At 59.0% G+C, this 25,818-nt stretch overlaps 1 protein-coding gene across 1 annotated transcript in view; it reads left to right on the top strand.

The window, feature by feature from the left end:
- Positions 1 to 25,818, top strand: part of FGD5 (FYVE, RhoGEF and PH domain containing 5) — a 112,511-nt gene that overhangs the window by 64,975 nt on the left and 21,718 nt on the right. The window contains exons 6-10 of the mRNA XM_062200513.1: positions 22,388 to 22,548; positions 22,772 to 22,928; positions 23,429 to 23,516; positions 25,062 to 25,112; positions 25,606 to 25,664. Of these exons, the coding sequence (XP_062056497.1) occupies positions 22,388 to 22,548; positions 22,772 to 22,928; positions 23,429 to 23,516; positions 25,062 to 25,112; positions 25,606 to 25,664 (516 nt within the window). The remainder of the gene's footprint in view (positions 1 to 22,387; positions 22,549 to 22,771; positions 22,929 to 23,428; positions 23,517 to 25,061; positions 25,113 to 25,605; positions 25,665 to 25,818) is intronic.

Here is a 25,818-nt window from a genome sequence, read left to right as displayed (position 1 = left end):
CTCACCGAGGCTGTTCGGGGAAGTCTGTCTCCTGATTCATGGGCTTCAGCCGGTGGAGAGCACTGGGCTTTCAGTGGGGCGTGCCCCTGCTGGCTGCAGGGGTGGGTGGGCAGGGACTGGCTGAGGTTTCTGGAAGGATGTTGGAGGTTTCCTCAGCCCTCCTGGTGGACAGGGGGTGGTTCCAGGCATTGCCAAGTGTGCAAGTCCATGTGCGTGTGTGTTACACTCGGAGAGAATGATGTGTTTGCCCAGTGACGGGGCAGCCATGGGAATTGGGAGCTTTCTGGGTCCTCCTGGCATGGGGGCAGTAATTCCTGGCCATCCTTGGGCCTTGCAGGGGCGTGGGGGCCAGACTGGGGACCACGTGGAGGTCAGGCACTGACACCGACACAGCCCGCAGGACTGCAGTGAGGTTGACAGGCATGTCTCCCAACCCTGGCTGTGTGAGAAGAGCTGGGGAAGCAGACAGCGCCCACTGGGCCCTTGCCCAGGACCTCTGGCCAGTGACGGCACAGATGCAGGAGCAGATCCTTATTCTGAGCACAGCAAGTGGCCCCCAGCATTGGAGTACGTGGGCAGGCTTCCCTGAGGAGGTGGCCTGGGGGCCTGGGTTCAGGCTGAGTCATGGAGAAGGGTGAGGGAAGTGGACCCGGGGTTCCCCCTGCCGCCCTGCACTCTCCCAACCACTCGCAGACTTACCAGGGTGAGTGTTTGACTTGGTGCTGCTTGTATTGTTCTCCTGGGCTGCCAGTGCCTACCTGGACTGGGGTACCGATATGGAGACCCAGAGCAGGAGACCTGGCCAGCATCATACTGGCTGGCATGGCACCCCGGTCCCCTGGCTCTCAGTCCACTGTTGTGTTACTTGTGTGCCCCCAGCTGTCTTTGGGGGGCCTCGGGGCAGGGCCGTCTGTAGGAGCCCCAGAGCTCCCTGACACCTGTCAGCAACAGGTGACACATCCCTGGTAGCTCATCCCTGGGAGGAGGCGTGCACACTCCTCCCGCCTGGCATGTGCAGCCGCTCATCTCTGCACTTCTGGGGAGAGCTTTGTGTGCTGTTAACCCACAGCCCTCGGGTACGAAATGCACCCCACCCCCGCCTTACACCAGGAGACCCATTTAGCAAGGGCAGGCAGCACCCATTCTTCTCCTGTCATTCCCAGGCTGGCAGCACCACGGAGGCTGGACATTGGGTTTTGTTTTATGGCTCTGTTAAGAGCATTTTAACCGGGACACATCCATCTGTGTTTGCTTCCTGCCAGCTGGAAAGGCCCTCCGTGATAACCTCCCAGGGAGGAGGGGAAGGAGAGGGAGCTAGAAACTCAGAGCTGTGAGCTGGCTGTGGGATGGTGTGGTCAGCCACAGAGGCGTCGTGTCAGTGCCTATGGGGACAGCATGGCAAAGGCCCCCGGTGCGGCTCCAAGCCCCGGCTGGAGACGCTGCCTTCAAGGAGAGCCCTGGCTGTGGGCCACACTCCTCCACCCCAGCCGTGGACTCGATGCCATTGAAATCCCATGGCTGAATCCTGACAGAGAGGGGCCGGTTGCACGTCCTGAAGCCCCCCACCCAAAAGGCCCTTGCACCAGTATGCTCCTGCCAATGGCCGAGGTGCTGGCTCCAGGCCTTCCTGCTTGGGGTTCCTCTCTGTAGACAGAACTGACTCTAATGCTACTGGTGCTGGGTGTCCCAACTGAGTCCCGTGGATCAGCATCCTGTTTTTGTGCAGCCTGTTGACAGAACAGGTGTTGGGTTTTTAACTGTTTGTGGAAAACTGCGAAGTAAGTAAGTGACTAAGACCGTACGTAACACTGTCTTTTCTGGCCCCTCAAACAGAAAGCTTGCTGACTTGGCTTAAAAGCTCCTGTCCACCATTCTGTAAACCCAGCCCTAAAAGGGTTCATCCACCTGCCCATCTGTCAGTCTCTTGCCCACCCTGCAATTGTTCACACCCTGCCTTTGCTGCTCAGGTGCCTGCCCGTTCACCCACCTGCCTGTCCCTTCATCTGTGCGTCCAGCCCACTCCTCTGTTTGCTCTGGGGACTGTCCAGGATGTTGATGTTGCCATGGTGATAGATTTCTCAAATCCCACAAAGGGCCAGAGCCCACCCTTTTTTAAAAAAAATAAAAATAAAAAAGATTTATTTATTTGAAACTCAGAGTTACAGAGGAGAGACAGAGAGAGAGACAGAGAATCTTCCATCCACTGGTTCACTCCCCAAATGGCTGCAATGGCCGGAGCTGGGCAAATCCAAGCCAAGCCAGGAGCTTCTTCTGGGTTTCTCACTTGGGTGCAGGGGCCCAAGGAATTTGGCCATCTTGCACTGCTTTCCCAGACTATAGCAGAGAGATGAATCAAAAGTATAGCACCAGGACTTGAACCGGCGCTCATATGGGATGCCGGCGCTGCAGCCTACTACGCCACAGTGTAGCCCACTCTTGAGTAGGCTTTCCTTTGGGAAAGGAGGGAGTGTGTGGGTGGGGAAGGAAGACAGATATCTGGAAAGACCCGTGTGCTGCTCTGTAGTTCGTACAGCCACAGAGGAATGGGAGAGAGACAGTGACTGACTCTGCGTTGGGGTCTCCCCTGAGATTTGTGGGTGTCCCATCGAGACAGCCTTGGAAGGGGTGTGATAAGGGAGGCCCAGAAGGCAGGGCGTGGCGGAAGCCACCACTCAGAGGCCTCAAGGTGCAGAGAGTGGAGCATCATCGCTTAAGTCAGAAGCGGATTCAGGCCACGTGAGGGGTCCAAAAGCCACGTCGGGACCAGACTGAGAGTCTGAGGGCCAAAGCGTGAGCCAGTGCCTGTCCTCATGTGTGGACACGAGCGGAGGCCTCTGGACCTCAGTCCTCTGTTCTCTCCCGAATCCCTGTCCTTCCTACCCAGGGCCCTGCAGCGTGAGGGCATCAAAGGGCTATGGAGAAGCCAGTCTGCCGTGTGCAAGAGCAAACTTGAGATTGTCCCCGGGGCCGGCGCCGTGGCGTAGCGGGTAAAGCCGCTGTCTCGAGTGTCAGCATCCCGTATGGGTGCCAGTTTGTGTCCCTGCTGCTCCACTTCCCATCCAGCTCCCTGCAAATGGCCTGGGAAAAGCAGGAGAAGGCCCAAGTGCATGGGCCCCTGCCACCCACGTGGAAGGCCTGGAAGAAGCTTCTGGCTCCCGGTTTCGGCCTGGCCCATTTGTGGAGTGAACCAGCGGATGTAAGATCTCTGTGTGTATCTCCGTCCCACTCTGTGACTCTGACTTTCAAATTAATAAATCTTTAAAAAAAGAGAAGCTTCTCCCTGGTGGGTGCTGCGGCAGAAGTTCCCTCACCGGGAGGCCCCGGGGTCCGGTCCCTGCCTGTGTCCGCGTTCCCTCCTCCGTTTCCCTCACTCGCTGCAGCCACGGGGCCTCCTTGCTGCCCTTTGGATCCCAGGTGCACTTGTGTCTCCGCTCTGGTGCCTGCTCCTGCCTGCCGGAATGTCCTGCTCCTGGTTCCTCTCGGCCAGTTCTTTCTTCGGGGCTCAGGTGCCACCTCCCCCAGCAGGTGCTGCCCCGAAACCTAGCGGTGCCACACGGCCGTCGTGCTAGGCTCCCTGGTTCTCTGCTCCGTGAATGTAGACAGGATGTGGTGGGAGGAGCTTGTCTCTGCGATACTTTGAGCCCTACCTGGAGGACCCAGCGATGAGGGAGAACTTGAGTGTGAGGGGCAGGGCTCCCCCGGAGACGTCTGCACTCACACAGCCAGTGGTTGAAGCTGGCCGAAGCTGGGAGCTCAGCCAGGCTGGCAAGCAGAACACTCCTCTGTGAGCCCTCTGCATGGGGGGGTCTGGGTGTGGGCCCTCTGCGTGGGCGGGTCTGGGTGTGGCCCCTCTGCGTGGGCGGGTCTGGGTGTGGCCCCTCTGCGTGGGCAGATCTGGGTGTGGCCCCTCTGCGTGGGCGGGTCTGGGTGTGGCCCCTCTGCGTGGGCGGGTCTGGGTGTGGCCCCTCTGCATGGGGGGTCTGGGTGTGGCCCCTCTGCGTGGGCGGGTCTGGGTGTGGCCCCTCTGCGTGGGCAGATCTGGGTGTGGCCCCTCTGCGTGGGCGGGTCTGGGTGTGGCCCCTCTGTGTGGGCGGGTCTGGGTGTGGGCCCTCTTCATGGGTGGGGCTGGGTGTCGCCCGTCTCTGTGGGTGGGTCTGGGTGTGGGCCCTCTGTGTGTGCGGGTCTGGGTGTGTCCCCCTGTGTGGGCGGGTCTGGGTGTGGCTGCTCTGCGTGGGCGGGTCTGGGTGTGGCTCCTCTCTGTGGGCGGGTCTGGGTGTGGCCCCCTGTGTGGGCGGGTCTGGGTGTGGGCCCTCTGTGTGGGCGGGTCAGGGTGTGGCCCCTCTGTGTGTGCGGGTCTGGGTGTGGCCCCCTGTGTGGTGGGTCTGGGTGTGGCCCCTCTGTGTGTGCAGGTCTGGGTGTGGGCCATCTGTGTGGGCGGATCTGGGTGTGGGCCATCTGTGTGGGCGGGTCTGGGTGTGGCCCGTCTCTGTGGGTGGGTCTGGGTGTGGGCCCTCTTCATGGGTGGGGCTGGGTGTGGCCCGTCTCTGTGGGCGGGTCTGGGTGTGGGCCCTCTTCATGGGCGGGTCTGGGTGTGGCCCGTCTGCGTGGGCGGGTCTGGGTGTGGCCCCTCTGCGTGGGCGGGTCTGGGTGTGGGCCATCTGCGTGGGCGGGTCTGGGTGTGGCCCCCTGTGTGGTGGGTCTGGGTGTGGCCCCTCTGTGTGGGCGGGTCTGGTTGTGGCCCCTGTCTGTGTGCGGGTCTGGGTGTGGGCCATCTGCGTGGGCGGGTCTGGGTGTGGCCCCTCTGTGTGGGCGGGTCTGGGTGTGGCCCCCTGTGTGGGCAGGTCCAGGCCCCCCTGCAGCAAGGTGCCGCTACCCAGCAGCAGGAGGAAGCGCTGTGGTGGCGCAGCCTCGGCAGTCGGGCCGTGCGGCGTCTACCACGCTGTGGCCACCGTTCAGCAGACGAGAGTCAAGCTCACGTTGTACCAAGACCCTGCGAGGTAGGAGGTGCTGTTGTGGTTTTGGAAGACGCTGTCTACTACAGAAGCCCGCCTCGTGATTCTCTGTCAGCTGAGTCGTATGTGCAGGCCAGTAACAAAGACTCAACTAGGATGACTTAAGTAACTCAGGGGTTATTCTTTCACATAAAGGAAGTCCAGAAGTCGGGGTCCAGATCAGATCTGGAGGAAGATCCCATCTGTGTTTTTGCTGCATCCATTGCCAGGGTTCCTCGTGAACACAGAATGGCTGCTGAAACTCTGTCACATCCGTGTCCCAGATAGGAAGACAGAGAAAGGGAAAAAAGCAGAGCCTCCCAGCTGAGTTCGTCCTCTTGGGAAAAACTTTCCAGAAAGTGTCAGTAGATGATTCCCCCTTTTATCTCATTGGGTACTCCTAGTTTCAGGGAGAGCTGAGTCACCTGGGAGTCAGCTGATCGAAGCTAAATCCAGCAAGGGGATCTCTTTCTTGTGCATTCATTCTATGGCCCAGGCCGAAGGGTCAGCAGGTGCCCGAAGAAAAGCCCTTCCCATGGTGATAACAACATCAGAGGGCTCTAGGAGTTTGGCTCACCACAGGCACCTGATCCCTTCTCCCCATCCCACTGTCCACAGCTGGTGCCATGGCCAGGCCCAGAGGCACAGGGCGGGGTGCTGTCTGCTACTGTGCAGACGTGGCCAGGCTGTGGACACGGGGAGGTGACAAAGCGTGGCTGCTTCCCCCTTGACTCCGTCTCAAGCTTCACTTCATTTCTTAGCTCCTTTCACCGTCTGAAGTGACCTCGTGTAGCGGTGTTGGCGTGGGACGTTGTGTTTTCACGTTCATTCTGTTCAGAACGCTTCCCGGTTCCCCTTAGGATTTCCTGGTTGACCCGTGGGGTGTCTGAAACTATGCTGTTTCTCTGCCAAATATTTGTGTATTTCCCAAATCTCCTGCCGCTGCCGCTTCTGATTCCCATCCAGCTGCTAATTCCGTCGAGCGCGGGAGACACACTTCATACGGCTTCAGCCCCCTGGGATGTGCGGAGCCTTGTCTTACGGCCTGGTGCGTCCCAGGGGACCTTCTGTGCGGTGTCGACGTGCGTCGGGTGGGCGTCAGGTAGATCGGCAGTGACGCTCGAGTCGCCTGCCTGCTGGCCGGCGTTCTGTCCGTTCCCGAGACGTCGCGCCTGTTGTTGCTGGGTGTGCTGTCTCCCCACAGTCCACTAGGGTTTTGCTTCCTGTGTTTTGGGGCTGTTTAATGCTCCCTCCCTCCCTCCGTGTGAGCTCCTTGAGGACGAGGAACTGGTCTGCTCCCTACCCCCGGGGCTGGTGGCACCCGGTACACAGCCGGTGATGGTGAGGCCAGCCCTTCCTAGAGCCCCTGATTCCTCGTCAGAACCGCTTCCCGAGTGCCTCCTGCGCGCCAGGTAGTGCTGGCCTTCAACAAACGAGAGAGGGGAGGTGTGACCAGCTAGAGCCCCGTGTGGGGCGTGCACGCTGAGGCTGGACGCTCAGGGCCGCGCCGGGCTTGGTCAGAAAAGGATTCCCAGGAAACCGTGTCCAGTGGCCGGGTCGGGGTGCAGTGTGGAAATTAGTACGTGCAAAGGCACGGAGACCGATCACGAGTGGCCCGTCTGGGAACAGAGAAACTCAGCCTGGCTGAATGCAGCAGAGGGAGCCGAGGGCCAGGGCAGGGAGAGCGCCGAGCCCTGGTTAGGGTGCAGGCTCAGCCCTCTGGGACACAAGGAGGCTGTTGGGTGTTGCAGCAGCAGGTGTGTGTGGACGGGAGTCAGGCTAAGCATGGGGGCTGTGGTGAGCATAGAGTGGGCCTGAGGGCCCTGGGCTCAGGGAGGGCAACGTGGTGGGCGGTAGACACCGCATACACACTGGACTGGAGGTGCTGGCAGTGTCACCTGAGGGAGGGCTCTCGGGTGCCCCGGGGAAGAAGGAAGTGCCCTGGAGGGGGTGCCCCGGATAGATGTTGAGGGACCTAGGGAGGGTGTGTGGCAAGACTTGGCACAGACACGGTCGCCCCTGGACGTGCCCTGCTGAGAACCGCACTCTGCTTAGCATGGCAGCGGGGACCTCCCAGAAGCTCAGCCAAGCAGCGGAAGGCGCCCCGGTCGCAGGTCCTCCCTTTGCGGTGGGGAGGAGTGGAACTCGGCTCTGGGCTCGGGGCTGACGAGGCCGGGGCAGTGACGCCATTCGCTGACTGCTGAGTACTTACACTGGCTGCTGTCTGTGTGCCCAGCCCCACCCTCTCCTCGTCCACTCCTAGCTCTTGCTTCTCCCTGTGGTTGATGTCAAAGGCGCCAGATGACACAGGGGAGGAAGAGGGGGCAGCGGTGAGTGTTGAACTCCCACACCTCACGCACGTGATCTTTGTACGTGGCACGTGCTCAGTCTCACATGGCTGGGGCCAAGCACTGAATCCCAGAGAAGGTGAGGGACTGAGTGACTGGCCCCTGGTCATGCAGCCAGGGCAGGTCTGACTCCAGAGCCCCGAGAAGGGGAGGAGACAGGAGATGTAGACTTGTCCAGCTGGTTGGTAGAAGAGCCTGAGGGGGAGGGGCGGGGGTCATAAGCCTTCCAGCAGAGAGCGGGAACAAGAGCACGGGGCGCTGCTGAGGGCAGGACTGAAGGTGTGGGGGGTGCGGGAAGTGGCTGAAGGAGGCACAGGGGTTGGGAGCCCTGAGGACAGACAGGGAAGGAGGCCTCGGGAGGGTGCACTGGGGGGCTCTGGGGAGGGAGTGCTGGGAACCAGAAGGTTAGCCCAGTGCCGGTTACCCAAGCCAGCACAGCCTCCATGGCTGGGGACGTTCGGGTAGAGCCAGGAGCCTCATGTTCCCGGGGCAGGGGCTGTGTCTTCCCCTTGCTTGTCTTTGCTCACTGCCCGCAAACAGCACTAAGGACTGGTTTGCAGTGGGCCCGGGAGGACCCTCTCGTGCTCGCCACGTCTTTGCTGGGTTCTCATGGAGCAGAGCAAGCACCTGACTTTCAGAGACTCGGAGGGAGGCACCTTGCAGCTCAGCACAGCAAGAGGTGGTGGCCCCTGGGCTGCCCGAGCTGCGGGAGGGGCACACGGGGGCTGCTGAGGAGGCCCCTGGCCCTGTGTCTCCGTGCAGTCCTCTAAGGAGAGCTGCTGCGCAATCCTGCAAGTCTCCTCCTCCCCCACACCTCACCCTGAGACTGCAGATGGAGCTTGAGCCCCTCCTCCCCCCAACCCTCAGAGCCCCAGCACGAAGGTAGGGGCGTCTGGAGGGTGGGGGCTCACAGCAGGGATGAGCCAGGTAGGTCACAGGTTCTCAAAGTGTGGGCCCCGGCCCAGCAGCCTTAGCAGTGCCTGGGAGTTTGTGAGAAATTTACCCCTGGGACCCCACCCCCGTGCTTGTGAATCGGGAGGCTTGGTTAGAGGGCGGACGCCTGGGCAGACAGCACAGCGCAGCACCGCTGCAGCCCAGCGCCGGGCGCGCAGCAGGTGCCTGAGCGTGCACTGGGCCGTGGGCCGGGGCCGGACGCCGTGCAGGGGCCTCCGACTTACTCTGGATACATCATTTTAAATAAATTAAGTCAGACGTGGATATATTTTGAAGACTAATATAAAATGTGCATTACATCTGAAGTATTTTAATTATTAATATTCTAACGTGAGGCTCCAAGGTGGTTCTGAGATTGGGTGGCTCCCTTCAGGCTGTCACCCCAGATATCTGGAGGCTGTCGGACACCTGAGAGGTGCTGAGACCGATGGTGGGAGTAACCCCGAAGGGCCTCGTGAAAGAGGGGGCGTTGGAGCAGCCAAGTGAGATGTGAATGGGGTGCCGGAAGCACAGAACAGACAGCCTGGGAAAGAGGGTTACCGTAGAGCTGTTAGCACCTGGGCAGTTGAGAGACCTGGCAATCACCCCGCCCCGCCCCCAGCCTGCTGAGTGGGAACTGGGGGCGGGCTCTGCAGTGTGCTTGACAGGCCAGGCAGGGGCTTCCGAGGCCCCTCACTAGGAGAGCCACGGTTGTTCGGGCGTGAGCAGCCAGTCGCAGGCACAAACCGGCCCAGCTCCTGCAGAGCCACAAACGCCACGCCAAGGCAAGAGGTGCCGCAGGAGTTCAGAGAAGGGGTGAACAAAACGGGGAGTCCTCGCTGGTCCTCCCTCCCCAGGGGCCTCTTGGGAAAGCGTTTTCCCCTTCAGGGAAGTCTTGCAACTTCCATACTGGTGGGCGTATGGGAACGGAGTGTGAGTAGCGCACGCTTGCCGCAGCTGCCTGGGCAGGACCCCATCCGCTGTCCTCCCGGGAGGTTCCTGGCGCAGCCCGGTGGACAGACGGAGGTCGCAGCTGCTGTGCTCCAGGTCCCGCCGGATGGGTTCAGCCTGCTCTCCAGTGCCCTGCAGGTGGAATGAGAATGGCGTGCTCGGCCAGCTCACCACCCTGCCCCGGGGTCACATCAGCACTATCCCGCAGGCATGGGCCAGAGTGTGCACACCCCCAGGCAAGGGGCTCCCGGGGCCTTTCCAGTTGGGGCTGTCGCCAGGCTGCTGTGGACATCCGTGTTCCACGTGCGCTCTAGGTCACACATGTGGTCCTTTCTCCTCCAGATGGAGATCGCAGAGGGGCCGAGGTGGTGCCGTGCCGCCCCTCTCCCCGTGGGAGGAGCACGAGGCTGCGTGCTGGCGTTGTGGGTTTGTGCCCTGGTGCTCTGTGATTGTGCAGTGCTTCTCCTTGTGGTTTGAATCTGCATTTCCCTCATGATCAGTGAAATAGACTTGTCTCTGCTTATTAACCATTTGGGAATCTACTTTGCGAAATGCCTTTTGCTTATTTTTAAATTGGCACGTGGGTCTTTTTCTTACTGATTTATTATAGAAGGTCAGATTTAGGTATTGTAAATATTCTCCCAGTCCGTGGCTTCCCTAGTCACTTTTTTAAAAACAGCTTTATTGAGATACAAGTCTCACACCATTACCAGTTAGCCACATAAAGTGTAAAATTCAGTCATTTTTAGTATACTCGCAAAGCTGTGCGGTCATCACCAGTTTTAGGACATTTTCATCACCCTATAAAGAAACCCGTACTCCCACACTGTCCCTCCCTGCCTGCACCCTCCTCCCAGCACTGCACAGCCGCCAGCTTCGTTCCTGTCTCTGAAGATTTGCCTGCTAGCCCAGCTTCACATAGCAGAATGATGCAGTCTGGGCTCTTCTGTGATGGACTTCGTTTCTGCTAGTGTGAGGTTTTCCAGCTGTATCACGGCTGCAGCCAGTGTCAGTCCCTTCGTGTTCCTGCTTGAATGATGGCTGCACCTCAGCTACTTATCCACTCAGTTGGTGAATGGGTTCTTCTCACTTTTTTTTTGTCTTTGTTGTTTTTAAAGATTTATTTATTATTTATTATTTTTATTTTTTGGACAGGCAGAGTGGATAGTGAGAGAGAGAGAGACAGAGAGAAAGGTCTTCCTTTTTGCCGTTGGTTCACCCTCCAATGGCCACCGCAGCCGGCACATCTCACTGATCCGAAGCCAGGAGCCAGGTGCTTCTCCTGGTCTCCCATGGGGTGCAGGGCCCAAGCACTTGGGCCATCCTCCACTGCCTTCCCGGGCATAGCAGAGAGCTGGCCTGGAAGAGGGGCAACCGGAATAGAATCCAGTGCCCCAACCGGGTCTAGGACCCGGTGTGCCGGTGCTGCAAGGCGGAGGATTAGCCTGTTAAGCCACGGCACCGGCCTAAAGATTTATTTATTTATTTGAAAGACAGAGTTACAGAGAGGCAGAGGCAGAGGTAGAGGGGGAGAGAGACAGAGAGAGATGTCTTCCATGTGCTAATTCACTCCCCAAATGGCCACAACAGCCAGAGCTGGGCCAATGCAAAGCCAGGAGGCAGGAGCGTCTTCTAGGACTCCCATGCCAGTGCAGGGACCCGGGGACTTGGGCCACCTTCGACTGCTTTCCCAGGCCATAGCAGGGAGCTGGATCAGAAGTGGCGCCACTGGGACCCCAGCCGACGCCCATAGGGATGCTGGCAGTGCAGGCAGTGGCTTCACCCACTACGCCACAGCACCAGCCCTCTTGTCGCTTTTTGACTGATCTGAAAACACTGCAGTGAACATGCATGGATGAATTCTTGTGTGAATGTTTTAATTCTCTTGGGTGTCTCCTAGGAGTGCAGGTGCTAGGTCATGTGGTCACTCCTTAGCCTTCTAGAAAACCGCAAAGTGTCTGTGACATGTTATTTTCACACAGTTGCACTGCAAAGGTTCCAGAGTCTGCCTCCTTATAACACTGTTACCATCCCACTTAGTGGTAGAGTCCATTGTGTTTTGCTTTGTTTTAAAGATTGGCCAAAGAGAGTGAGAGAGAGAGAGAGAGAGAGGAGAGATAGATCTTCCATCTGCTGGTTCACTCCCCCAGATGGCTGCAATGAGTGTGTCTGGGCCTGGCCAAAGCCAGGAGTCAGGAACTTCCTCTGAGTCTCCCACATGGATGGCAGGAGCTCAGGAGCTTTGGCCATCTTTTGCTATTTTCCCAGGCCATTAACAGGGAGCCGGATTGGAAGTGGAGCAGCCGAGACTGGAACCGGCACCCATATGGGATGCCTTGCCCACTGTGCCACAGTCCAGCTCCTCATTCCCTAATGACTGACGGTGGTGAGCATCTTCCCGTGCTTCTTGGTCATTTGTATAGATTGTCTTTGGAGACGTATGTACCTGCCCAAATTTTACCTGGGTTGTCCTTTCATTGTCGCTTATCGGATACATGATTTGCAAATATTTTCTCCCATTCTGTAGGCTTTATTTTCTTGATGAGGTTGTTTGAAGCACAAAAGTTATTAAATTCAATGAAGTCCAATGTATTTTTTTCTTTGTTGTTTTTGCTGTTGGTGTCTTATTTCAACTCACTGTACCACAATGCTGGCCCCACCCATGTGAATCTTTCACATAAAGTCTAGTTTATTACATGTTTTTCTAGGTGGTTAATACTTGTTGTAATCTTTGCCTTCATGATTCCAAAGTACCCTCCGGGCAAGCCAAGTGAAGTCGTGTCCCCAAGCCAGCCCACGGCCTGCCAAGGCATGTTGGTGGTGTGGGTGGGTCACGGCCAGGGTTGGCAAACTTGTGGTCAGATGGGATCTCAGTGAGTCCACTTGGTCTTGACCACAACATCAGCGGTTTGACCACTTGCTGGAAGGATATTCCGGCCACCCTATGACTCCTGAGCCTGGGGAAGGGAGCTGTGGTGGAACCCAGAAAACTCAGAGGGTTTGGAGGAGTGGGGGCGCTGGGAAATGTGAGTGCCCTGCTTCCTTTGCACGTAGCCTGGGGCCCTGTGAGCTGCAGAGACCTGAGTGAGCTCTAGGGGCAGACAGGCCACCTCATCCCAGACCTGTTCACCAGACCGCACCAGCAGCTCTGTGCTTGGCTGCAGGGCCTCGGACAGCACTCTGGAGTCCTGGGTTTTAGCCTGACTCCTTGACCTCAGACAAGTCACCTCCACTTTCTAGAAAGACCCAGGGGCTGTATAGGCCCACAAAATCACCTGATCTGGCCCTGCCAAGGCAAACCGAGGTGGGGCTGGAAATTCAGTAAGTCTACAGCAGGTTAATTTGTAACTTGATAATTTTGTGTGGACCCTGAGCGATGCTGAGTATCCAGATGGTTCCTGGTTCCCCAGCCCTGGTGTAGAGTGATGGAAAGGGCTAGGACTTTGGAGTCAGACAGCCCTGGGCTCGCATCCTGCTGTCCCGGTGGCCTCGGTAGGTTACTTGATATCGCTAGCCCTACATCGATACAAGGGGCTGCCATGAGGATACAGAGAGAACTGACTCCAAGTGCTTCGCACGCAGCTCCCATGCCGAGTGCTCAGTAGATGCCGGCATCGTGGTTTCTTGAGCGTCTTCCCTGGCTGGATGCTGGGGACACAAAGATAAGATAAATCAGTGTTTCTCATCTTGCAGAACAGAAAACTGGGGTGCTTGGAGATGAAATAGTTTGCCCGAGGTCACATAACCCTCTCCAGGAAGACAAGGGCTGCATGTGCTTTCCAGACCAGGGCTTGAGGGGTCCTACAAGGCTGGAGCAGGGACCCTGCAAAGAGCTGGGGGAGTGCTGGACGCTGCTGGGTGGGCCCCTGCCTGGCTTTCCAGCAGTGTGCTGCTCCAGTCCTGCACACTTCCTACAAGGGTGCACTGTGCACAGATGGAGACACGCACATTGCGTGTACTTCCTACAAGGATAGACTGTGTACACACACCATGTGCACTTCCCACAAAGGTGCGTGTGTATACATACACCATGTACCCTTCCCACAAGCATACCCTGTATACATACACCTTGTTCACTTCCTGCAAGGATACACTGTACACACACACCGTGTGCACTTCCCACAAGGATAGACTGTGTGCACACACATACCATGTGCACTTCCTGCAAGGGTGCATGTGTGTACACACACCATGTGCACTTCCTACAAAGAGTCTGCACACACACACACTGTGCATCCTAAAAGGGTGCATGTGTTACCTGCACATGCACACACACACTCCCCACCCTGCACCCAGCCTCACGGTTACTCTTCCACCTCAGGACCTCTCCGGTGCTTGAATGCTCCCCTATTGTCTCTGGCAGGCTTTCCCAGCACTGAGCCAGGTCCCCCTCCTCTGGTTTGCCATACACCCTGTGCTTTTCCCCATCACAACACTTACACTCTTTTTTTAAAAATCTTTCTACTTCTCCCCTTGCCCCTAGATTGCACCCCTGCTGTGCCCACGCTCTCCTCTTGGGGGGGGGGGGTTGGTGCAGTACAGGCACTCCTAAAAGGGTAAGGGCCTCTGTGAGGGATGCCTCCAGGCGCAGGTGAGCTCAGGGGACAGCGTTATTGAGCCAGCAGTGACCCCTTGGGGTAGTGGATGGTGCCGCTGGGTGCTCAGCATTTACAGCTGGTTCACAGGTTTCACGAGTGGGTGCCTGAGGCCCTCCCGAGTATGCTCCATGTTTGGAAGGACTCAGTGATGGCTCTCTGCCCATTAGGACTGGCTGGACTCAGGAGAATTAATTTCAGAGGAGGACCTGGTGTGCAGAGTGGTTACTGTTTAAGCTGGTGGAGGGTGATGCAGCTGTCCACCCTGTCTCCCGGCTCCTTCCTCCAGCCCGCAGTGCTCTGGGTGTGGGGCGCCTCCAGGGCTTCCTCTCCTTTTCTGTTAAATGACGGTAGTGCCGTCAGGCCGTGGGCATTCCAGGACCCCCTCTCTGTGCTGTGTGCTCTGATGGACTCCAGAAACAGCAGCAGACAAAACCCATGTGACTCCTGTGCTGAAGTGATCCTGTCTAGGGTGTCCCCCCCACCCACGGAGACGTTCCCAGACCCTGGGGGATGCTTGAAGCTGTGGACTGGACTGTACCAAGCCCCGTGCGTGCCGTTCCTTCCTCTAAATACATCCTTGGGTAAAGTTTCATTTCTGAGTCAGGTACAGTAAGTGACCAGCAACTATGAATAGTAAAATAGAACAATTGTAATACGATGTGAATGTGGTCTCTCTCAGTGTCTTACAACACCCTGTGGTGATATGTGGTGACACAGTGCCTGTGTGCTGGGATGAGGGAGCGGGTGATGGAGGCTCTGTGACAGCTGTGTGCTGGGATGCGGGAGCAGGTGATGGAGGCTCTGTGACAGCTGTGTGCTGGGATGCGGGAGCGGCTGGTGGAGGCTCCGTGACAGCTGTGTGCTGAGATGAGGGATTGGGTGATGGAGGCTCTGTGACAGCTGTGTGCTGGGATGCGGGAGCAGGTGATGGAGGCTCTGTGACAGCTGTGTGCTGGGATGCGGGAGCAGGTGATGGAGGCTCTGTGACAGCTGTGTGCTGGGATGCGGGAGCAGGTGATGGAGGCTCCGTGACAGCTGTGTGCTGGGATGCGGGAGCGGGTGATGGAGGCTCCGTGACAGCTGTGTGCTGAGATGCGGGAGCGGCTGGTGGAGGCTCCGTGACAGCTGTGTGCTGAGATGAGGGATTGGGTGATGGAGGCTCCGTGACAGCTGTGTGCTGGGATGAGGGATTGGGTGATGGAGGCTCTGTGACAGCTGTGTGCTGGGATGAGGGATTGGGTGATGGAGGCTCTGTGACAGCTGTGTGCTGGGATGAGGGAGCGGGTGATGGAGGCTCCGTGACAGCTGTGTGCTGAGATGAGGGAGCCGGTGATGGAGGCTCCGTGACAGCTGTGTGCTGGGGTGCGGGAATGGCTGGTGGAGGCTCCGTGACAGCTGTGTGCTGGGATGAGGGATTGGGTGATGGAGGCTCCGTGACAGCTGTGTGCTGGGATGCGGGAGCGGCTGGTGGAGGCTCCGTGACAGCTGTGTGCTGGGATGCGGGAGCGGCTGGTGGAGGCTCCGTGACAGCTGTGTGCTGGGATGAGGGATTGGGTGATGGAGGCTCTGTGACCGCTGTGTGCTGAGATGAGGGAGCAGGTGATGGAGGCTCCGTGACAGCTGTGTGCTGGGATGCGGGAGCGGCTGGTGGAGGCTCCGTGACAGCTGTGTGCTGGGATGAGGGATTGGGTGATGGAGGCTCCGTGACAGCTGTGTGCTGAGATGAGGGAGCAGGTGATGGGGGCTCCGTGACAGCTGTGTGCTGGGATGCGGGAGCGGCTGGTGGAGGCTCCGTGACAGCTGTGTGCTGAGATGAGGGAGCAGGTGATGGAGGCTCCGTGACAGCTGTGTGCTGGGATGCGGGAGCAGGTGAAGGAGGCTCTGTGACAGCTGTGTGCTGGGATGCGGGAGCGGCTGGTGGAGGCTCCGTGACAGCTGTGTGCTGGGATGCGGGAGCAGGTGATGGAGGCTCTGTGACAGCTGTGTGCTGGGATGCGGGAGCAGGTGATGGAGGCTCTGTGACAGCTGTGTGCTGGGATGCGGGAGCAGGTGATGGAGGCTCTGTGACAGCTGTGTGCTGGGATGCGGGAGCGGGTGATGGAGGCTCCGTGACAGCTGTGTGCTGAGATGCGGGAGCGGCTGGTGGAGGCTCCGTGACAGCTGTGTGCTGAGATGAGGGAGCAGGTGATGGAGGCTCCGTGACAGCTGTGTGCTGGGATGCGGGAGCGGCTGGTGGAGGCTCCGTGACAGCTGTGTGCTGAGATGAGGGATTGGGTGATGGAGGCTCCGTGACAGCTGTGTGCTGAGATGAGGGAGCGGGTGATGGAGGCTCTGTGACAGCTGTGTGCTGGGATGCGGGAGCGGCTGGTGGAGGCTCCGTGACAGCTGTGTGCTGGGATGAGGGAGCAGGTGATGGAGGCTCTGTGACAGCTGTGTGCTGGGATGCGGGAGCAGGTGATGGAGGCTCTGTGACAGCTGTGTGCTGGGATGCGGGAGCGGGTGATGGAGGCTCCGTGACAGCTGTGTGCTGAGATGCGGGAGCGGCTGGTGGAGGCTCCGTGACAGCTGTGTGCTGAGATGAGGGAGCGGGTGATGGAGGCTCCGTGACAGCTGTGTGCTGGGATGAGGGATTGGGTGATGGAGGCTCCGTGACAGCTGTGTGCTGAGATGAGGGATTGGGTGATGGAGGCTCCGTGACAGCTGTGTGCTGAGATGAGGGATTGGGTGATGGAGGCTCCGTGACAGCTGTGTGCTGAGATGAGGGATTGGGTGATGGAGGCTCCGTGACAGCTGTGTGCTGGGATGCGGGAGCGGCTGGTGGAGGCTCTGTGACAGCTGTGTGCTGAGATGAGGGATTGGGTGATGGAGGCTCCGTGACAGCTGTGTGCTGAGATGCGGGAGCGGCTGGTGGAGGCTCCGTGACAGCTGTGTGCTGGGATGAGGGATTGGGTGATGGAGGCTCCGTGACAGCTGTGTGCTGGGATGAGGGATTGGGTGATGGAGGCTCCGTGACCGCTGTGTGCTGAGATGAGGGAGCAGGTGATGGAGGCTCCGTGACAGCTGTGTGCTGGGATGCGGGAGCAGGTGATGGAGGCTCCGTGACAGCTGTGTGCTGGGATGCGGAGCGGCTGGTGGAGGCTCCGTGACAGCTGTGTGCTGGGATGAGGGATTGGGTGATGGAGGCTCCGTGACAGCTGTGTGCTGAGATGAGGGATTGGGTGATGGAGGCTCTGTGACAGCTGTGTGCTGGGATGAGGGATTGGGTGATGGAGGCTCCGTGACAGCTGTGTGCTGAGATGAGGGAGCAGGTGATGGAGGCTCCGTGACAGCTGTGTGCTGGGATGCGGGAGCGGCTGGTGGAGGCTCCATGACAGCTGTGTGCTGGGATGAGGGATTGGGTGATGGAGGCTCTGTGACAGCTGTGTGCTGGGATGCGGGAGCGGGTGATGGAGGCTCTGTGACAGCTGTGTGCTGGGATACGGGAGCGGCTGGTGGAGGCTCTGTGACAGCTGTGTGCTGGGATGAGGGAGCCGGTGATGGAGGCTCTGTGACAGCTGTGTGCTGGGATGCGGGAGCGGCTGGTGGAGGCTCCGTGACAGCTGTGTGCTGAGATGAGGGAGCGGGTGGCGGAGGCACTGTGATGGAGCTCAGGCCGCTGATAACTTTTGTTAAGCTGTCAGGAGTCTCGTCTGCTTCAGGTGGTCATACGTGGGATTCTTATCTTTACTGAGAACTTGCCATATGCAGACTGCCAGCGTTCAAGGCCACTGTTGAGGAGGGGTTCCTTGAACCCCACTGCAGTTAGTCTGACAGCTGAGATGGCTGCTGTGGGACTGGTGGGCAGGTGTTGTACACACGTGGACACACTGGACCTCCTACACGGGAGGGAGTAGGACAGCCTGGGATTTCACACTCAGAACAACACAGTTGAAAACTTGTGGATTGTTTGTTTCTGGAATTTTTCATCTAATATTTGCAGACCACATCTGACCCCAGGTGACAAAACTGGAAAGGAAAACTGCACATGGGGCTGCTGTTCAGTGGGAACAGACTTCACAGTCTGCGAAGCAGTTTGTTTTTTAAATTACTTATTTACTTATTTGAAAGGGAGAGTTACAGAGAGATCTTCTATCCGCTGGTTTGCTCCCCAGAATGGCTGCAATGCCCAGGACTGGGCCAGGCTGTAGCCAGGAGCTTCACCCAGCTCTCCCACATGGGTGTAGGGGCCTAAGCAATTGAGCCATCCTCCACTGCTTTCTCTGGTCATCAGCAGGGAGCTGGATCGGAAGTGGAGCAACTGGGACACGAATCGGCACCCAGTTGGGATGGCAGCATCGTGTGGTGGCTTTACCTGCTCCAACACAACCCCAGTCCCTGCAAAGCAGTTTTAATCATGGGGGTGAGGCTGGCTGAAGCCTTGTGCTGTCCTTGGTGGTACTGTTAGGCCGTTTTACAGATGAGGAAACCGAGGCTCAGAGAGGTGGTGGCTTGGCTGTAGCTGCTTGCGCCGTCTGGTGCAGAGGTGGAAGAGTGGGCACCGCAGGGCCCTCCGTTTTCCTTTCCCCAGTGTGCTGGGGCTGAGGTGGCCCTGAGGGGAAATGTGTGTGGCAATCTCCCCTGAACCTGTGCAGTAAGGAAGCCTTCACCCCAGGTTCAGCATGACCCTCGTGGCCCGGAGTCAGCTGTGGGCAGAAATAGGAGTTACAGAGTGGGCGTTTAGCCTGGCGGTGGAGACGCGGCATCTCACTTCGCAGTACCTAGGTTAGATTCCCGACTCTGGCTCCTGACTCCAGCCTTCTGCCAGTGCAAACCCTGGGAGGCAGTGGCTTTGGCTTGAGTAACTGGGTTCCTGCCACCCCTGTGGGAGACCTGGTTTATGCTCCTGGCTTCTGGCTTTGATGTAGCCCAGCTCCAGCCAATCTGAGCATCTGGGGAGTGACCCTGTGTACAGGAGTGATCTTTCTCTCTCTCTACCTCTCCAATAAAAAAAAAAAAAAAAAGTTTTTAAAGACTGAAATAGCGTTTCCCCCAGCACCCTCTGCACCTGGTGGCCCTCCGTCTTGCAACCATTACATCCTCCGCAAGTCACCTTGAGGGCTGGCTCGGGCAGCTCCTGTGTAGGAAATCAAGTTTCCAAGCATTCATGTGACTTCCACTGAGGGACAAACCTGCCTTCAGCCCAGAGAATCTATTCATGTGTTCAGAACTCGGCCTATGAGAGCTTCTGAGCTTGGTGGTGGGACTGGAGGTTTCTCAGAACCTTCACATTGTGCAGGGTTGGGGCTGGGCAGGAACCCACTCATCCTCCCTCCTTGGGACTGCGAGTCTGGGGCCACAATCTCCTGACTTCCCCCGGACCAGGCCACAGTGGCAGGAGATCAGCACAGGACAAGATGAGGTATTCAGTCAGCAGACCCCTTATAAACCATATACCTGCTGTCCTGCGCTGACCCCTCGGCCTCTGCCCCGCACCTGCTGTCCTGTGCTGACCCCTGCGGCCTCTGCCCCGCACCTGCTGTCCTGCGCTGGCCCCTCAGCCTCTGCCCCGCACCTGCTATCCTGCGCTGGCCCATCAGCCTCTGCCCCGCACCTGCTGTCCTGTGCTGGCCCCTCAGCCTCTGCCCCGCACCTGCTGTCCTGTGCTGGCCCCTCAGCTCTGCCCCGCACCTGCTGTCCTGCGCTGACCCCTGCGGCCTCTGCCCCGCACCTGCTGTCCTGTGCTGGCCCCTCAGCTCTGCCCCGCACCTGCTGTCCCGCCCTGACCCCTGTGGCCTCTGCCCCGCACCTGCTGTCCTGCACTGGCCCCTCAGCCTCTGCCCCGCACCTGCTGTCCTGTGCTGGCCCCTCAGCTCTGCCCCGCACCTGCTGTCCTGCACTGGCCCCTCAGCCTCTGCCCCGCACCTGCTGTCCTGTGCTGGCCCCTCAGCTCTGCCCCGCACCTGCTGTCCTGCCCTGACCCCTGCGGCCTCTGCCCCACACCTGCTGTCCTGTGCTGACCCCTGCGGCCTCTGCCCCGCACCTGCTGTCCTACGCTGACCCCTTGGCCTCTGCCCCGCACCTGCTGTCCTGTGCTGACCCCTGCGGCCTCTGCCCCGCACCTGCTGTCCTGTGCTGGCCCCTCAGCTCTGCCCCGCACCTGCTGTCCTGTGCTGACCCCTCAGCTCTGCCCCACACCTGCTGTCCTGCGCTGACCCCTGCGGCCTCTGCCCTGCACCTGCTGTCCTGCGCTGGCCCCTGCGGCCTCTGCCCCGCACCTGCTGTCCTGTGCTGGCCCCTCAGCTCTGCCCCACACCTGCTGTCCTGCGCTGACCCCTCAGCCCTGCCCCACACCTGCTGTCCTGTGCTGGCCCCTCAGCCTCTGCCCCGCACCTGCTGTCCTGCGCTGGCCCCTCAGCCTCTGCCCCACACCTGCTGTCCTGCGCTGACCCCTCAGCCCTGCCCCGCACCTGCTGTCCTGTGCTGACCCCTGCGGCCTCTGCCCCGCACCTGCTGTCCTGCGCTGGCCCCTCAGCCTCTGCCCTGTACCTGCTGTCCTGCGTTTGCCCCTCAGCCTCTGCCCTGCACCTGCTGTCCTGCGCTGGCCCCTCAGCCTCTGCCCCGCACCTGCTGTCCTGCGCTGACCCCTTGGCCTCTGCCCCGCACCTGCTGTCCTGCGCTGGCCCCTCAGCTCTGCCTCGCACCTGCTGTCCTGCGCTGGCCCCTGCGGCCTCTGCCCCGCACCTGCTGTCCTGCCCTGACCCCTGCGGCCTCTGCAGATGTTGGAGGAGCAGTGCAAGGGAGGGATGCTCTCAGGCTCTGCCATCAAGGGCCAGTTCTCCCTCATAGCCCCCTTTGCCTCCCCCTCTCTCCTGTCCTCACTTCCCTCCCCACCTCCATTTCTCTCCGTCTCTCTCCCTCTCCCCCTCTCCCTCTCTGCCTCTCTCTCCCTCCCTCCCTTCTTCCCTCCTTCCCTCCTTCTCTCCCTCTCTCCCTCTCTCATTGGGTCTGCTTTCCTGTTTATCTCCCTGCTTTCCCTCTCTCTGCCCCAGTCCCACCTCCCTGCCCTTGGTCCCGCCTCTCTCCTGTCACTTCTGCCCCTCCCATCTCTCCTGTGCTCCCTCACTGGCAGGAGAGAAGACCAGGAAGGCTTCCTGGAGGAAGGGCTGCCCCTCCTCTTGGTCTTGTTCTGCACTGGAACGCAGTGTCTTGCCCGGTAGTGAGCTCCCTATCAGGGACACCCTTGATCGAGGCAGAGTGACCATCCTTATTGCGTGCTGTGGAGGTGGTCTGACCCCCAGCCCCGCAGTTTTCCTGAAGTGCGTTGCTCTAAGGTTCACGACGGCGATTGCAGGATACCCCATGTATTTAAAACCACAGAGCTGGGCCTCACTTAAGGGCAGCTGGATTTGAAGATAAAGTATTTGTCCAGTGAGGAAGAAATCTTACATCCATTATCATTTTAATGCTTATTAAATTTATTTTATTTTTACAAGGAAATTAACTATAATATTAGGAAAATGAGATAAAAAGGTAAGGTCATAATTCCATACCCCAGACAAAGCTACTGTTTGCATTTCTGTTTTCTTTTAGCTTTTTTCTTTGTTTACTGTATACACAATTGTACTGGGGTGCAAAAATAACCAAGTATGCCTTCCTTTTTAAAAATTTTTGTTTCTTATTTATTTTAAAGAGAAGGAGATAGAGACAGAGATCTTCCATCTGCTGATTTACTCCCAAGCTGCCCACGACAGCCAGGCAGGAGCCAGGAGTCAGGAACTCAGTCCAGGTCTCCCATGTGGGTGGCAGGGACCCAGGAACTTGAGCTGTCCCCTGCTGCCTGTCAGGGTCAGGGTGTGCATTGGTGGGGAGGTGGGGTCTTGAACACAGAGCAGGCTATGGGATGCTGGCATGCCCAGTGGCATTGGCTGCTGCACTGAATTCCTGCCCCTGTATCCTGTCTGGATTTTCTATCATGACATAAATGCTTTTTTTAAAAAATTAGGATTTATTCATTTGAGAGGCAGAGTTACAGACAGAGAAAGAGGTCTTCCATCTGCTCGTGCACTCCTCAAGTGGCCACAACTCGGATCGGAGCTGGGCCGATCCGAAGCCAGCAGCAGGAGCTTCATCCAGGTCTTCCACATGGGTGCAGGGCCAAGCACTTGGGCCATTTTCTACTGCTATCCCAGGCCATGAGCAGAGAGCTGAATCAGAAGTGCAGCAGCCAGGACTTGAACCTGTCCCATATGGGATGTTGGCGCCACAGGTGGAGGTTTAACTGCCACAGTGCCGGCCAACGTGAATACTTTTACATCAGCCATGTCATCAGGGACTGGGGTAGCTGCCTGTGATGTCTTTAGACTTTGTTTTGAAACCAGGTAGCACATGAACTTCTTCATAATTAGAATGTGGGGTCGTGTCCTCACAGAAGGAAAAGAGTGGTCACCAAGTGACCGTAAGGGGTGCTGGCCTGAGGTCTCACCCCGGCAGTCTTTACCAGGCAAGGCCCCAGAGCCCACGTGCACCTGCAGGCAGGGCTGTGCTCGGCCCCGTTGCCCCACAGGTAACAGGCTGTTTGAACTTTCAGGATTTCCACGGCGCTGTCACGAGGGCCTTGGAGGACATGGACCCAGAGGGCAGGGACCCGCCGGCCCACGAGGAGCTGAGGCAGGGCCTGGACGAACTTCCTGCCATCCTTGACCTTCACCAGGGCCTCCTGGAGGAGCTGCAGGAGCGGCTGTCTGAGTGGTGAGCGGCTGCCCCCACCCTGCTGCCGAGGCCCCTGGGGGTGTGGAGGGACCCCGGCACTGCCCTGCGCATCTGTGCGGGTTTAAGGACAGGCAGCCGGATACAGAGGCGTTAGGTCGTTTGTCCAGAGTAAAAGAGCATGCAAGGACCAAGCCATGTGACTGCAGCGCCGCTGTGCTGGCCCTATGCTGAGTTCCTGCCGTCTGCCCTTCCCCGGCTGCAGGGAGGGCCAGCAGAAGGTGGCCGACGTCTTCCTGACGCGGGAGCAAGGCTTTGAGCACCATACTGCCCACATCCTGCAGTTCGACAGGTACCTGGCTGTGCTCGCGGAGAGCTGCCTGCGCTCCCCACAGCTGGCGGCGGCCGTCCGTGAGTTCGAGGTGGGTCCCTGTGCCCTGAAACCCTGCCGTGAGGGTGCAGGGCTGGGGGTGGGCATTCCTAGACTGACCAGAGACCCACAGGGCAGGTTGGGAGATCTGAGCTCGGGGAGAAGAACCCAGAGCATCCCCACGTGGCAAGGGGCGGCCCCTTGCTAAGCCTCAGGGGCTGGTCTCCCGTGCCAGTTGAAAGGCAGACACCAGACTGGGGCCTCAGCCAGCGGGTGGCCAAGGAAAGGCCTGACACCGGCCACAGACGGGATCCAGTTCCGACACAGCTCGTCTCTGCCAGTAACATAACGAGCAAAGCGTGGCCTGGGCGAGCGCTGTGAGCCTGGAGGAGTGAGCAGTCACACAGGGCCGGGCCAATCTGGAAGGGCTTCCTGGAAGGGGTGGGGACCCGGTTCTGAAGATAGAGGGGAAGCTGAGCTTGACCAGGAAGAAGTGTGGGTGGGACGGCTGGGGGCTGTGCCAGGGCCTCCCCTCCACCCTCTTTCTAACAGCAGAGTGCGCAAGGCGGCAGCCAGGGTGTGAAACATCGGCTCCTGAGGGTGGTTCAGCGCCTCTTCCAGTACCAAGTGCTGCTCACAGGTGGGCCCACAGCAGGGCGGGGTGTGGCGAGATGGGGTGGGGGTTAAGATGCTGGATGAGGAGGGGCCTCACCTCCTGCCCTGCCAGTGCTCTCCGTTTCTTGCCTGCATGCCCCTCAGTAGCCCCTCCCACCCCATAACCCCAACTCCAGCCCCATCCCCACCCCAGCCCCTCTCCCACCCCCACCTCTAAACCAGAGCCCCCCTCGGGGCCAAGACCCTGGCATTTCTGCCGCCAGCCTTGCTTGAGGTCCTGTCCGTCTGTAACCCCCCACCTGCTCCTTCTGCCAGTGAAGGCCTTGTCTCCCCCACGGTCCTGTAAGCACCAGAGCGCCTTGGGACCCTGCCTCAAGTCCTCTCTCCGCTCCCTCTACAAACTCTGCTCCTCCACTGCCTGCTGCAAACACCTGCCCCTCTGCCCTGGGCTCCGGCTGCCCCCTAAAGCAGCAGAGACCCCTGCCCGGGGGGAAAGGTGTTCTCCCCACGGAGACACACGGGCAACTCCAAGGGCTGTGAGGTGAATACTCAGTGCCGGGGGTAGACACTGCATCTGTCTCTTCCACCAAACATTTATTGAGCACTTACTGTATACCAGGCCCCAGGGTAGGTGCTGGAGACACAGCTCTGTATTAAATAGGCAAATGCTGTGGCACTGTGGAGTTTATACTGTAGACAAACGTGGAAATGAGAACGCAGTGTCAGTGTGAAAACTAAGGGCTTTGTGATGCTGTGGGTTAAACTGCTTGCAATGCCACAGCTCCCTCCTGATGTGCCTGGGAAAGCAGCAGAAGATGGCCCGAGTGTTTGGGCCCCTGCTACCCGTGGGGGAGACCCTGATGGCATTCTGGGCTCCTGGCTTTGGCCTAACCCAGCCCCCCAGGCCCCAGCCATTGTGGAAGATTGATCTCTGTCTCTGATTCTCTCTTTCTCTTTCTCTCTCTGTCCCTCTCCCTCTCCCTGTCACTCTGACTTTCAAATAAGGAAATCTTTTTAAAAAGGGACTCAGTAGGGAAACGCAGCAGGTTAGAGGTCTAGAGGGGAACAGGGCTGCTGCACTGAGCACAGTGGAGGAGCCGTCTCCGAGGAGGCGGCCGGAAACGGAACTCAGTGAGGTGAGCCCTGGCCGTGTGGAGATCTGCACGACGGAGTGCCGGGCCCCGGGGTAGGGGCAGGCTTGGTGTGTTCAAGAAAGGGCAAGGGTGCCAGTGTGGCTTGAGCAGGAGGCATGAGGTGGAGAGAGACGCTGGGCAGGGAGCAGGGCGGGCAGATGCCAGAGGTTCCGAACACGTGCCCCGCCCCGCCCCGCCATGTTGCTTGTCACTCGTGCTGCAGGAGGGCAGGGTTGTAGCTCGTTGTGCCCCCAAGGCATAGCGCAGTGACTAGCGGTGGCAGCCATGTGGAGGGTGGTCCTGGGGTGGCAGTGAGAGGGTGGGTGCCCCACTGCCTGGGGACAGTTTCCCATCTCTAAACACAGGCGCACATGCCCAGGTGTGGCCAGGGTGGGGACGACGGCGTCGCTGACCCCTGGCTCTGCTTCTGCCCACAGACTATTTAAATAACCTGTGCCCGGACTCGGCCGAGTACGACAACACGCAGGGTAAGCCCACCAAACCCCCGGGGGAGGGGCGCTCATTCCTGCTTTGGCCCCTGTCCCTGCCCGGGGCTTTTCTGCGGGGTCACGGCCTCCTGCCCGCCAGTGGCCGTGCTGAGAAAACACGCCTTCACCTTGACCGGGAAGCTCCCTGGGGTGGACTGAAGCTGAGGAGGGGTCCCCAGGAATCAGGGACTGGAGGTGGTGCCAGGTCTCCCCATTCCCTCCCAGTCCTGTGTGACTGTCCCTGCGTGGGACCTTCCATGGCATCCCTGTTGGAACGTGCAGCACACAGAGTGGCCGGGTCACTGTCGAGATCACTTGGGCAGTGGCAGAGCAGGGCTGGGGCCTGTGACACAGCACTGAAGTGGGGAAAGTTGACGCCTACCCCAGAGCTGGCTGTTGCAGAGGGGTCGGGGAAGGGCAGAGCAGAAGCGAGTGGACGGGGACAGGGCAGGGCGGCCCCGTCATTCAGCCAGCCGCCTGCTTTCCTCCCCAGCTGTGCTGACCCTCATCTCCAAAGTCACGGACCGTGCCAACGACAGCATGGAGCAAGGGGTGAGTGCGGCCGCAGACCTCTGCCCCTTTCCCCAGGATGCCCCACCCTCTGCCCCACCCACTAGGAGTGGCCTAGAACCTTGGGTTCTGGCCCTGCCATGTGCTGTGTGGCCCTAGTTGCTGTGTGTCCTTCTCTGGTTCACCATTCAAACCC

Source organism: Lepus europaeus, chromosome 9 (genome assembly GCF_033115175.1).
Source record: "Lepus europaeus isolate LE1 chromosome 9, mLepTim1.pri, whole genome shotgun sequence".
Lineage (NCBI taxonomy): Eukaryota > Metazoa > Chordata > Mammalia > Lagomorpha > Leporidae > Lepus > Lepus europaeus.
The sequence above is the reverse complement of the archived record's forward strand: the minus strand, read 5'-3'. Positions and strand labels throughout refer to the sequence as shown.